The sequence below is a fragment of the Haematobia irritans genome, chromosome 4, assembly GCF_050003625.1.
Source record: "Haematobia irritans isolate KBUSLIRL chromosome 4, ASM5000362v1, whole genome shotgun sequence".
In the NCBI taxonomy this organism is placed as follows: domain Eukaryota; kingdom Metazoa; phylum Arthropoda; class Insecta; order Diptera; family Muscidae; genus Haematobia; species Haematobia irritans.
Window position 1 is genome coordinate 11,558,516 of NC_134400.1, and position 14,240 is coordinate 11,572,755.

At 27.9% G+C, this 14,240-nt stretch overlaps 1 protein-coding gene across 1 annotated transcript; it reads left to right on the forward strand.

The window, feature by feature from the left end:
* The first annotated feature begins 7,353 nt into the window (after positions 1–7,353).
* LOC142233711 (uncharacterized) lies at positions 7,354–11,128 on the forward strand. Its single transcript, XM_075304715.1, has 3 exons — positions 7,354–7,585; positions 9,876–10,034; positions 10,095–11,128. Exons 1-3 carry the CDS (start codon positions 7,513–7,515, stop codon positions 10,865–10,867), a joined length of 1,005 nt encoding a protein of 334 aa, XP_075160830.1. The 5' UTR covers positions 7,354–7,512; the 3' UTR covers positions 10,868–11,128.
* Positions 11,129–14,240: the final 3,112 nt, after the last annotated feature.

A 14,240-nucleotide genomic window follows, 5' to 3' on the forward strand; every position in this document is an offset into this window, starting at 1 on the left:
TGGTATCTTAAAACTTCTTAACATCATTTTGTAAATTGTGAGTTAGTCCATACGTGGTATATATTAGACAAAAAAGTTATGTATAGGTAAGTCTACAAAAATTACAAATCGACATGGACTTTTGCACGGTACGTAGAGAGCTAGAATTGAAATATGGGGGTCACTTATATGGGGTCTATATATAATTATGAACTTGATATGGACCAATTTTTGTGTGATTGGGGATCGATTTATCTGAGGGCTATATATAACTATAGACCGATATGGACCTAGTTAGGCATGGTTGTTAACGGCCATATACTAGCACAATGTACCAAATTTCAACTGACTCGGATGAAATTTGCTCCTCCAAGAGGCTCCAAAACCAAATCTCGGGACCGGTTTATATGGGGGCTATATATGATTATGGACTGATATGGACAACTTTTGGCATGGTTGTTAAACATCATATACTACCACCACGTACCAAATTTCAACTGAATCAGATGAATTTTGGTCTTCCAAGAGACTCCGGAGGTCAAATCTGGGGATCGGATTATATGGGGGCTATATATAATTATGGGTCTATGTGGACCAATTTTTGCATGGTCATTAGAGATCATATACCAACACCATGTACCAAATTTCAGCCGGATCGGATGAAATTTGCTTCTCTTAGAGGCTCCGCAAGCCAAATCGGGGGATCGGATAAAATGGGGGCTATATATAATTATGGACCGATGTGGACCAATTTCTGCATGGTTGTTAGAGACCATATACTAACACCATGTACCAAATTTCAACCGGATCGGATGAAATTTGATCTCTTAGAGCAATCGCAAGCCAAATTTGGGGGTCCGTTTATATGGGGGCTATATATAATTATGGACCGATGTGGACCAATTTTTGCATGGTTATTAGAGACCATATAGTAACACCATGTACCAAAATTTCAGCCTGATCGGATGAAATTTGCTTCTTTTAGAGCAATCGCAAGCCAAATTTGGGGGTCAGTTTATATGGGGGCTATACGTAAAAGTGGACCGATATGGCCCATTTGCAATACCACCCGACCTACATCAATAATAACTACTTGTGCCAAGTTTCAAGTCGATAGCTTGTTTCGTTCGGATCGACTCAGAATTTCACCACGACCCAGAATATATATACTTTATGGGGTCTTAGAGCAATATTTCGATGTGTTACAAACGGAATGACAAAGTTAATATACCCCCACCCTATGGTGGAGGGTATAATACTTTCAAAAACACATAGAAACATAATTATAAAAAAAAATAATTGATTTCTTCAATTATTTATGCATTATTATTAAACAAAATTTTGACAACAATGTCAATAAAAATAAAATTTTGCACAAATTTTCTATAGATATTATATTTTGACAAAATTTTTTACAAAAAATTTCTATAAAAATAAAATTTTGACAAAATCTTCTATAGAAATGAATATTTGCAAAATTATTCTATAGAAAATTTTTGCAAGAATTTATTATAGAAATAAAAATTTGCAAGAATTTACTATAGAAAAAAAATTTTGCAAAAATTTTCTACATAAATAAAATTTTGAAAAAAATGTCTACAGATAAAAATTTTGGCAAAATTATCTATAGAACAAAATGTTGACAATATTTTCTAAAGAAATAAAGTTTTGACAAAATTTTCTATAGAAATAAAATTTTGACAAAATTTTCTAAAAAAAATAAAGTTTTAACAAAATTTTCTATAGAAATAAAATTTTAACAAAATTTTCTATAGAAATAAAATTTTGACAAAATTTTATGTACAAATAAAATTTTGAAATATTTTCTATAAAGATAAAATTTGGACAAACTTTTCTATGGAATTAAAACTCGGACAACATTTTCTATTAAAATAAAATTTTGACAAAACTTTCTATAGAAATAAACTGTTGACAAAATTTTCTATAGAAATAAAAATGACAATATTTTCTATAGAAATACAATTCTGGCAAAATTTCCTATAGAAATAAAATGTTGACTAAATTTTCTTTAGATACAAAATTTTGACAAAAGTGTCTTTAGATATAAAATTTTGTCTAAAATTTCTATAGAAATAAACATTTGACAAAATTTTCTATGGAATAAAATTTTGACAAAATTTTTTATAGAAATTATATTTTGACAAAATTTTCTATAGAAATAAAATTTTGACAAAATTTTCTATAGAAATAAAATTTTGACAAAATTTCCTATAGAAATAAATTTTTTTTGTAGAAATAAAACCTTGACAAAATTTTCTATAGAAATAAAATCTTGACTAAATCTCCTATCGAAATAGAATCTTCACAAAATTTTCTGTAAAATAAAATCTTGACTAAATTTTCTGCAAAAATAAAATTTTGCAAAAATTTTCTATAATAATTAAATTTTCACAAAATTTTTTGAGAAATAAAAATTTTGCAAAAATTTTCTATAGTAATAAAATTTTGACAAAATTTTCTACAGAAATAAAATCTTGACAAAATTAAAAAAAAAAAACAAGTAAGTCAAGTCTAAAGTCGGGCGGGGCCGACTATATTATACCCTTCACCATTATGTAGACCAAAATTTGTGTTACCATCTCAACTCCTTCAAATTTGTTGGGAGTTATTATCAAGGTTTATATTCCCATATACAAATATTTGTTTCTGAAACGATTTGGAGACAATTTTTTGTACTTCTACAAAATCGCTATATCTAAATCTGAATCGATTTCAACTAAATTTGGCACACTTAACGATACTAACATATTAAACGTACTCCTTATGCAAACTTTAAAGCAACTCAGGCCAAAACTCTGGCTTTTGAAGTCATATAAGGGCAAATCAGACGAAAGATATATATGGGAGCTATATCAAAACCTGAACCGATTTGAACCAAATTTGGCACGCTTAACGATACTCTGAAACGTATTCCTAGTGCAAAATTTGAAGCAAATCAGGTCAAACCTCTGGCTTTTGTGGCCATATTAGTCGAAATCGGACGAAAGATATATATGGGAGCTATATCTAAATCTGAACCGATTTGGCTGATATTTTGCATATCTTACGAAAACCCCAAAATATTTGGCTGCCCGAAATTTTGAGAAAATACGTTCATAAATACGTTAATTATGACCAGATCGGTGATAAAAATATATGGCAGCATTATCTAAATCTGAATCGATTTTTTTCAAAATCAATAGCGATTGTCTTTGAGCCCATGTAAAACTTTGTGCCAAATTTCAGGACGATCGGACTTAAACTGCGAGCTGTACTTTGCACACAAAATTACATATACAGACAGACAGACGGACATCGCTAAATCGACTCAGAATTTAATTCTAAGCCGATCGGTATACTAAACGATGGGTCTCAGACGTTTCCTTCTTGGCGTTACATACAAATGCACAAACTTATTATACCCTGTACCACAGTAGTGCTGAAGGGTATAATAAATATTTGACAAAATTTTCTATAGAATTAAAATTTTGAAAAAAAATTTTCTATAGAAATAAAATGTTGACCAAATATACTATGGTAATAAAATTTTGCATAGAAATAAAATTTTGATGAACTTTTCTGTAGAAATAAAATATTTATAACATTTTCTATAGAAATAAAATATTGATAACATTTTCTATAGAAATACAATTTTTACAAAATATTCTATAAATTCAATATGAAATATTTCTTTCGAATAAAACAACGTTTGTTTACACTAACCACATTGAGCTCATTGAGCTTAACATGGAATCGGGCAGCACTCAGTGATAAGAGAGAAGTTCACCAATGTGGTATCACAATGGACTGAATAGTCTAAGTGAGCCTGATACATCGGGCTGCCACCTAACCTAACCTAACCTACACTAACCACAAAAAATTGATCAACAACTTTAAACTCAAGTAATTCGTTTGTGGATGATAGTCTTTAGAGGAACAATGGAGTATACATAATAATCGGCCAAACCAAACATTCGGCCGTATTTACTTGTCTCAGTTAATTTTTTAATTGATTATGTATTCAAATGCAAGCAAGTTTTTAATTGGAATTATTTTCGTGATATTTTTTCTGTGTATATACAAATTTAATTAAGTTTTTTTTTTAATCTTTCCTATTGGAAACATCGTATAGTTCCTACTCCCTTTTTCTATGAAACAAACAGCTTCCCATGCTAATGTTCCTTAAGCCTTTTAATTTGGCTGTCTGGTCTTCTCATCTTTAAAAAGAAAATCCCAGTATTCTTCTATTTTAATATGCTCTATTTTCATTTCGATTGATGGATTACTCTTCAAGTTCCGAAACTTGACTACCAACTACACCCGAAACATTTAATTTCAAATTCTTCGCAAGGTAAACGATCATCCATCCACTGAATGGATTGATAGGCTGACATCTAGACAATATGCCACAAAATGGATACAGAAGATACAACGGATGGACAAAATCAGTATGGTAATGGAGTAGCTGGCAAAGTTTGAGAACGACATTGTATGAATACAAAATGGAGCCGAAAGCCATGACAATATTGAGACGGATTATAATGACCAAACTGACAATTGTCATCGTAATTGTGGAGATGATAATGACGATGAGGGTTTTAGCCGGTAAAGCCGGTGATAATAATAATGATGTTTATTTTTATATTGAATAAAAAATTGAAAGAAATAAGACGACACTAAGTGTGGTTGAGTCGAAGCTAAGATACCCTTACAGATTTTCTTGATTGTGAACGAATAGACGCTCCCATGAAAACTTTGTCTTACCAATGTTGGTTCTAGACCCACACGGATGAAAAAGACTGTTTTTCATATGTTTGGCTATAAACATTATATGTTTGGAACACAAATTTTTAAACACAATATTTTTGAGTGCAAGCATATAATGTTCATAAACTAGCATAACATGTTTGGTACATAAAATGTTTGTAAATATAATATGCTTGGATGCAAACATATATTAATTTAGAAATAGCCTATAAAAATATATGTGTTTAGTAGCTTGGAGCGCTATTTAACAGGGAGCGATATTGAATTAAGTTGGTGGTTGTTGCTTGTTATTACAAAATTAACATTTTATTTTTCCTTGGGCAATTGATCAGCTACTTCTTTGATCCTTACAAACTGTGTGGTCCGCTGTTCGAATCCCCGTCCGGCAAAAGGTAAAATTAAAATAAAAAAAATCATACAATTGAATAATTTCTTCTACAATGTTTGTATTACAGAAAAAGGTGCTAAGAACTAAAAAATCTCGTGGAAGTGAGAAAGATGTGGGGGAATATACAATTGGGCAGAAACAAAATTTTGAGCATTCAGGTCGAAAACCTATGTTGTTAGCACCTATATTACCTGTTTATTTTCATAATTCATTATGATTGTAAATATATAAATAAATAAATAAAATTTTGAGAACAATATTGTTTGGGAGAATTTTTTTTAAGCATATAATATTTTTGGGTGCAAAATGCTTCCAAACATATTATATGTTCACATAATAACATATTGTTTTTTGGAAGACAACATTATTGAATTTGGATGCAAAAATACAAAATGTTTGGAACTTAGACTACCCAAACATATATTGTTTACACCAATATGCTTTCAAACATATTATATATTGGAAGAGATCAAACATATAAATGTTTGGGCAATACCCAAAAATATATATGCTTGAAGCAAAATATGTTTGGAAGTATATGTTACAGAAGCGATTTTTTGTGAGCGTGCAGATACACTGATAGGCCTACAATAGGGTGCAAATGGAGTCTTTGGTCGGGAAACGGACACAGGATTTTATTTTGAGGGACCCAAGCTCTAATTTATAATTGTACTCAGTTTGGCTACGACATTTTTCTACAATTGTTAAATCATTTCATGAGGACTCGGGCCTAAATGTTGCCCCCCCCCCATTATTAGTGTTCATCACTGATTTGGACAATATATTTCACAAATACAAACATGATGAAGATGGTTCACCACCTCTACGATCCAATTTTAATTACTTGAGTAAATTTTCGTTCATAGATACATGGTGACCGAACTCATTCGCAAGCTTATGTTTTTCATTTTTTAAATTTTTACTAATTTTCTACAGCAGTGTATATTATTATTTTTTTCATGACAACTTACCAAACATTTATTGAGGATTTTTGGAATTTTTATTTAAATTGGGGATTTTTAGGAACGAAAGCGTCTTAATTTGGAGGCATTCATAAAATTGTATTTCTATAGAAAATGTTGTCTACATTTTATTTCTATGGAAAATTTTGTCAAAATAGAAAATTTTATCAAAATTTAATTTCTAAAGAAAGTTTTGTCAAAATTTTATTTCTATGGGAAATTTTGTCAAACTTTCTATAGAAAATTTTGTTAAAATTTTATGTCTATAAAAAATATTGTCAAAATGTTATTTCTATAGAAAATTTTGTCAAAATTTAATTTCTATAGAAAATGTTGTCTACATTTTATTTCTATGGAAAATTTTGTCAAAATAGAAAAATTTATAAATATTTAATTTCTAAAGAAAATTTTGTCAAAATTTTATTTCTATGGAAAATTTTGTCAAACTTTTATTTCTATAGAAAATTTTGTTAAAATTTTATGTCTATAGAAAATATTGTCAAAATGTTATTTCTATAGAAAATATTGTCAAAATGTTATTTCTATAGAAAATTTTGTTAAAATTTTATTTCTATAGAAAATTTTGTCAAAATTTTATTTCTATAGAAAATTTTTGTCAAAATTTCATTTCTATAGAAAATTTTTGTCAAAATTTCATTTCTATAGAAAATTTTTGTCAAAATTTCATTTCTATTGAAAATTTTGTCAAAATTTTATTTCTAAAGAAAATTTTGTCAAAATTTTATTTCTAAAGAAAAGTTTCTCAAAATTTTATTCCTATAGAAATTTTTCTCAAACTTTTATTTCTATAGAAAATTTTGTGAAAATTTTATTTCTACAGAAAATTTTGTGAACATTTTTTATAATTTCTTAATTTTCAAATTTGATTAAAAAGTTAATTATCGTGTTAATTGTAAATATTTTACGAATATTTCTCTGTATATATATATCGATGTATATACCTAATGACCAAGTCAGTATACCGCCCAATATTTGTGGACAGTATAGAAGCAAATGAAAATTGTAACTATTGAACATCATAATATGCCGAAATAGTAGCAAATGATATGTGCGATTTTTTCCACTTCCCTTTTTTACGGTCTTCTTATTTTTTAAACTTTGGGTTTTTTATTTTATTTTCGTCCAATTTCAAAATATTTGCTGAGGTTTGTTGTTTTTGCTCCTACCAATCCACTGGATTACGCGTATATAAATCTAACACAAATCAAGGGATAGACATCATTTCTTTGGTGGAAACTTAAGTGTTAAGTTTAGCTCCAGTGTGATCGGTTCTTTATAAAAATAAAAAACGTATTTCTGTCGCTTTGTTTTTAAAGGATAACCTATTCATCAATAAAAAAAAATACCCTCTATACGATATCCTTGAGAAAATTTGAAAATCGTAAATCCAACAATATGAAATTCAGTGTCGGCCTTATAGTGATTGTGGGCCTTGTTGCCACCGCCAGTGCTTTGCCAGCCAAGAAAAGTATGTGTAATAAAAAATTCTAAATTCATTAGTATTTAAATTTTATAGAAAAATATTTAAATTTATTACAAGAAAAACGGTGGGAAAAATCGAAGTTAAAAAATTTAAAAAACGAAAATCTATGAGCAATTCATAATTGATTTAGACTTTAAAATGTTGAACAAAATAATTTAATAACTTTGGAAATGTTTAATTTAATAAAAATATTCATATATACTAAAAAAATCGAATACACAAAAAAATAGCAAAAATATAAACTTAGTGTTCAGAAGAATTTAAATTAGGCAGAAAAAATATCACCAAACTTTTGTCAATTAAAAATTTATTTGAATTTTAAAAATATTCAATTGTGTAAAAAGTAAAAAATCAGTTAAAAAAATTAAATGGAACAATTAAATTTTTAATTGGAACCTTTTCTGGAATATTTTTCTTCTGCGTACCAAGAGAAAATTTTTCTTTAAACCCACTGCAGAAAAAAGACCACATTTCATACAAAATTACTCAGAAAAATGTCAGCAACACTTTTGTCAATTAAAAATTTAATTGAATTTTAAAAATATGCAATTAAAAAAAAAATTAATCTAATTTGGTAGATTTGCAAAACATTCCTTTCCACCTAAGTGATGCTTCATAAAAAAAACTAATAATTCGTAAATAATAAAAATAAATACAAAAATTTTGACAACATTTTCTACAGAAATAAAATTTTGGCAAAACTTTCTATAGAAATAAAATTTTGGCAAAATGTTTTATAGAAATAAAAATTTGACAAAATTTTCTATAGAAATAAAATTTTAATAAAATTCTCCATAGAAATAACATTTTGACAACATTTTCTATAGAAATAAAATTTTAACAAAATTTTCTATAGAAATAAAATTTTGACAAAATTTTCTACAGAAATAAAATTTGGACAAAATTTTCTATAAAAATAAAATTTTGACAAAATTTTCTATAGAAATAAGATTTTAATAAAATTTTCTATAGAAATAAAATTTTGACAAAATTTTCTATAGAAATAAAATGTTGACAAAATTTTCTATAGAAATAAAATTTTGACAAAATTTTCTTAGAAATAAAATTTTAACAAAATTTTCTTAGAAATAAAATTTTGACAAAATTTTCTAAAGAAATAAAATTTTGAAAAAATTTTCTGAAGAAATAAAATTTTGACAAAATTTTTTAAAGAAATAAAATTTTGACAAAATTTTAACAAAATTTTTTTAAGAAATAAAATTTTGACAAAATTTTCTATATAAATATAGAAATAAAATTTTGACAAAAATTTCTATAGAAATAAAATTTTGACAAAATTTTCTATAGAAATAAGAGTTTAATAAAATTTTCTATAGAAATAAAATTTTGACAAAATTTTTTAAAGAAATAAAATTTTGACAAAATTTTCTATAGAAATAAAATTTTGACAAAATTTTCTAAAGAAATAAAATTTTGACAAAATTTTCTAAAGAAATAAAATTTTGACAAAATTTCTATAGAAATAAAATTTTGACAAAATTTTCTATAGAAATAAATTTTTGACAAAAATTTCTATAGAAATAAAATTTTGACAAAATTTTCTATAGAAATAAAATTTTGACAAAACTTTCTATAGAAATAAAATTTTGACAAAATTTTCTATAGAAATAAGATTTTAATAAAAATTTTTATAGAAATAAAATTTTGATAAAATTTTCTATAGAAATAAAATTTTGACAAAATTTTCTATAGAAATACAATTTTGACAAAATTTTCTATAGAAATAAAATTTTGACAAAATTTTCAATAGAAATAAAATTTTGACAAAATTTTCTACAGAAATAAAATTTTGACAAAATTTTCTATAGAAATAAAATTTTGACAAAATTTTCTAAAGAAATAAAATTTTGACAAAATTTTCTAAAGAAATAAAATTTTGACAAAATTTTCTATAGAAATAAGATTTTAATAAAATTTTCTATAGAAATAAAATTTTGGCAAGATTTTCTATAGAACTAAATTTTTACAAAATTTTTTATAGAAATCAAATTTTCTATATAAATAAAATTTTCAAAAAAAATTCTATAGAAATAAAATTTTGACAAAATTTTCTATAGAAATAAAATTTTTCAAAATATTTAAAATTTTCTCCAAAATTTTTCGTAGATTTGTTGTGGCTCGAGTGGCAACCGTCCTCTAGCTACCTGCAAGCCCATGTTGTATCCTAAAATTTTGATAAAATAATATTTGTTATTAAATGAAAAAAAATATTTTAATATATGGTCCCTTCTCCCTTGTTCCCTCGCCCTTTTAGGAATGGTTTATTATCAACAACCAGCCCAATATTATGCCACACCTCAACGTATGATGTATGTTCAATATGTACAACCTGCTCGCCCTTATGCTCGCTCCACACAAGCTGCCGAAGCTTTGGTCGCTGGTGAGACCGTTGCCACTGGCACTTATTTGAATGGTAAGTGAAACAATCAAGGCCTTCTATTCCCTTCTCTAATCTTTGCTATTACTTCGATAGATTGTAACCATGAAGAAGCTGACATTGCCGCTGCTGGTCCAGCTGTTGATGTGGCCGTTGAACATGGTGAAGATGTGTTGAGTGAAGCTTCCGCTTATCCTGCTGCTAGCGATGAAGTCCCAACCGTTGTTTCTGCTGCCGTACCCGCTGAGGTTGATGTTGTTAACGAAGAGAATGAGGTGGCTGATGAATCTGCTAAAGCTCCACGTGATTATAATTTTGAAGCTGCTGCCGCTGCCGAAGAAGCTGCTGCTGCCGCCGCCGCTGCATCTGAAGAAAGCACTTTCATTGCCGAAGCCGAACAAACTGCAGCTGCTGAAATTCCCACTGTTGAAGTAGAAACTCCCGTCATCGTTGAATTACCTGCTCCAGCTCCAATTGCCCCAGTAGCTAAGCCAGCCAAACGTTATTTGCCTTCCAAAAAGAAGGTTTTCGTTCAATTGGATCAATCGGCTGAGTCACAAGAAGACACTGGCCTTGCTGTAGCCGATCTTGAGGATGAGGAAGAAGAATACATTCCCGTTGCTGCCGTAGCTGCTCGTCGCCCAGTAGCCAAGAAACCCACTAAGGCTGCCCCTGCATCTGGCAAACCCCAAAAGCCCCTCCCTGCTGGTACCTTCTTCCCCATCAATTTCGGTGGTACCTCCGGTGGTGCTATTGCTATTGCCAATTCCTTTAGCACTGGTGAAGGCGGTTCCGCTACCAGCCATGCCATCGCCTATGGTTCACCCGATGGAGCTCGTACCCGTGCCCGTCCCAGCAAATTCCATTAGAATTTTATTCTAAATGACTGCTGCCTAGGCATTTAATTCTAAACAAAAATTCGAAAATTTTGTTTAAGCCCTATAGCTGCCTCCCACCACCTCATAAGGATCTTTGTATAGAATCCTTTCAATTGTGTATGAAGATTTTTATTGATATTCCATTATTCACCTTTTAAATTATTTCTTTTTTTTTAATAATTTTTAGTCCAATTGTAAACGAAAATTCGATAAACGAACAAAAAAATAAATAAAATCAAAGTTTATCCTTTACATATATATTTTTTATATTTTTTTTATTTCAATATCAAATTTTGCAAAATGTTACATCTATAAAAAAATTTTGCAAAATTTTATTTCTATAGAAAATTTTGTCAAAATGTTAATTCTATAGAGAATTTTGTCAAAATTTTAATTCTATAGAAAATTTTGTCAAAATTTTATTTCTATAGAAAAGTTTGTCAACATTTTATTTCTAAAGAAAATTTTGTGCAAAATTTTATTTCTATAGAAAATTTTGTCAAAATTTTATTTCTATAGAAAATTTTGTCAAAATTTTAATTCTATAGAAAATTTTGTCAAAATTTTATTTCTATAAAAAATTTTGTCAAAATTTTATTTCTATAGAAGATTTTGTCAAAATTTTAATTCTATAGAAAATTTTGTCAAAATTTTAATTCTATAGAAAATTTTGTCAAAATTTTATTTCTATAGAAAATTTTGTGCAAAATTTTATTTCTATAGAAAATACTTTGCAAAATTTTATTTCTACAAGAAATTTTGTGTAAAATTTTATTTCAATTCAAAATTTTTGCAAAATGTTATTTCTATAAAAAAAAAATTATTTCTATAGAATTTTTTTTCCAAAATTTTGTCTGTAGAAAATTTTGTAAAAATTTTATTTGTTGTTAAAACACATATACCAAGATAATGTACCAAATTTCAAGCGGATGACATGAAATTTGTTCCTCAGAGAGGATCCATTTGGGAATATGGCTCATTTGCGATATCATCTGAACTACATCAATAAAAATTACTTGTGCCAAATTTGTGTATATCTTGATTTCTACGAAAAAGAGCGTGACGGACATCGCTAAATCGATTCGAACGACGAGTCGACTTCTCCATAACCAAGAATTTACAGTGATATCACTCAAAATTGGATATCCACTGTCCTCTGATTTGTGAGGTGCCCATTAATGAGAGCTAAAATTTTAATGTACTTTATGGTGTTAGAAGGTTTTGAAGGTATTCATTTTTGTGCTCAAGGCCAAGTCACTTTTGAACTCCAAAACATATTCTTCACAAATCTCACCGATTAACATTAATATGTTTCCGTAACGACAACTTATCTTACAGTGCCAATGTGTTGTGTTATTCCCCTAATGGGTTAATATTAATTTAAAAATTATCCTGGAACTCAAAATCAATTTCCTCGACACTACGGGAAATGGAGCAAATTACCCTATGGGAAATAGATCAATACCAAGACAGGTATATAACTAGTCCATGCTGTTTATGGACCAGTCCCTGGGGGCTAATCACGGCATCCGATATCGAGAATTTCTGATCGAAATCTAAATATCGAATATAAATAAAAGTTAAACAAAAATTAGTCATAGCCGAGTTCGGGAGCGAGCATCCTAGCTTGGCAAAAACCCATATAGAAAGTGTACAGGCAGGGGCGATATCCAAGAGATTTTGATCATTCACTTACCGTATCATACCATGACAACATAACGCTCCTGGACCACCATGTAAGAATAGTGAATGATGAAAGCTTCCACCGGCCAAAAGGTTAAAGACGGCAGACATTTGTAACTTACAGCCTGTTTCTGTATGTCGAACGGGCTCTATGGATCGACTGAAATACACACAAACAGTTAATTTTTGGTTATAAATTCAGCTGTTTATTTCCATTTCAGTCGATCGATAGAGCTTGTTCGACATACAGAAACAGGCTGTTAAACTAACTTAATTTTGTCATTTCAATTTGTTCTGCTTCTTTTTTTGCTGTTGGCAATGCCCGAGATGCCCGAATGCCCAAACTTTTAATCGTATCGACAATTTTTTCGATACGATTATGAATTCGATATCAAATGCCGTGTTCTTATCAAAACGTCTGGAGGGGACCGGTCACTTTAACATGGATTTGCCATTGGACTCATTCCAATGGAACCAATATATGAACATTTAAAATTGCGACAAACTAGAGCACCGTTACCAGTCATATGATAAGTCCTTCAGTGGCAATTTAAACCACTTTTCCGTAGGATATATAACATTTTACTACTGACAACCACTATGAGGCCACGGTTGCCACTAGTTCTAAAAATAACCTAACAAAATTTGAAATTTATTTTTTATTTGTATAGAAATAAAACAAAATAAAAATTCTTGCAAAATTTTATTGCTAAAAAAAATATTTTGAAGTTTTTTATAATTTTTTTTATTATTTCTGTAGAAATAAGACAAAATAGAAAGTAGAAAAATTTTATTTCTATAGAAAATTTTTCCAAAATTTTATTTCTATAGAAAATTTGGTCACAATTTTATTTCTATAAAATTTTTTGCAAAATTTTAGTTCTATAGAAAATTTTTGCACAATTGTATTTCTATAGTAAATTTTGCCAAATTTTTTTTCTATAGAAAATTTTACCAAGTTTTATTTCCATAGAAAATGTTGCCAAATTTTTATTTCTATAAAAAAAAATTTTTCAAAATTTGATTTCTATAGAAAATTTTGCCAAAATTTTATTTCTATAGAAAATTTGGTCACCATTTTATTTCTATAAAAAATTTGGTCAAATTTTTATTTCTATAGAAAATTTTCTCAACATTTTATTTCTATAGAAAATTTTCCCAAAATTTTATTTCTATAGAAAATTTTCCCAAAATTTTATTTCTATAGAAAATTTTCCCAAAATTTTATTTCTATAGAAAATTCGGTCACAATTTTATTTCTATAAAATTTTTTGCAAAATTTTAGTTCTATAGAAAACCTAACAAAATTTGAAATTTATTTTTTATTTTTATAGAAATAAAACAAAATAAAAATTCTTGCAAAATTTTATTGCTAACAAAAATATTTTGAAGTTTTTTTATCTTTTTTTTATTATTTCTGTAGAAATAAAACAAAATAGAAAGTAGAAAAATTTTATTTCTATAGAAAATTTTTCCAAAATTTTATTTCTATAGAAAATTTGGTCACAATTTTATTTCTATAAAATTTTTTGCAAAATTTTAGTTCTATAGAAAATTTTTGCACAATTGTATATCTATAGTAAATTTTGCCAAATTTTTATTTCTATAAAAAAAATTTGTCAAAATTTGATTTCTATAGAAAATTTTGCCAAAATTTTATTTCTATAGAAAATTTGGTCAC

Bases quoted from the DNA above. Each gene is read 5' to 3' on its own strand.
- LOC142233711 (XM_075304715.1), top strand. From the start codon at position 7,513: ATGAAATTCAGTGTCGGCCTTATAGTGATTGTGGGCCTTGTTGCCACC. The intron at 7,586-9,875 runs GTATGTGTAATA...TCGCCCTTTTAG, and splicing joins TGCTTTGCCAGCCAAGAAAA to GAATGGTTTATTATCAACAA. The intron at 10,035-10,094 runs GTAAGTGAAACA...TTACTTCGATAG, and splicing joins CACTGGCACTTATTTGAATG to ATTGTAACCATGAAGAAGCT.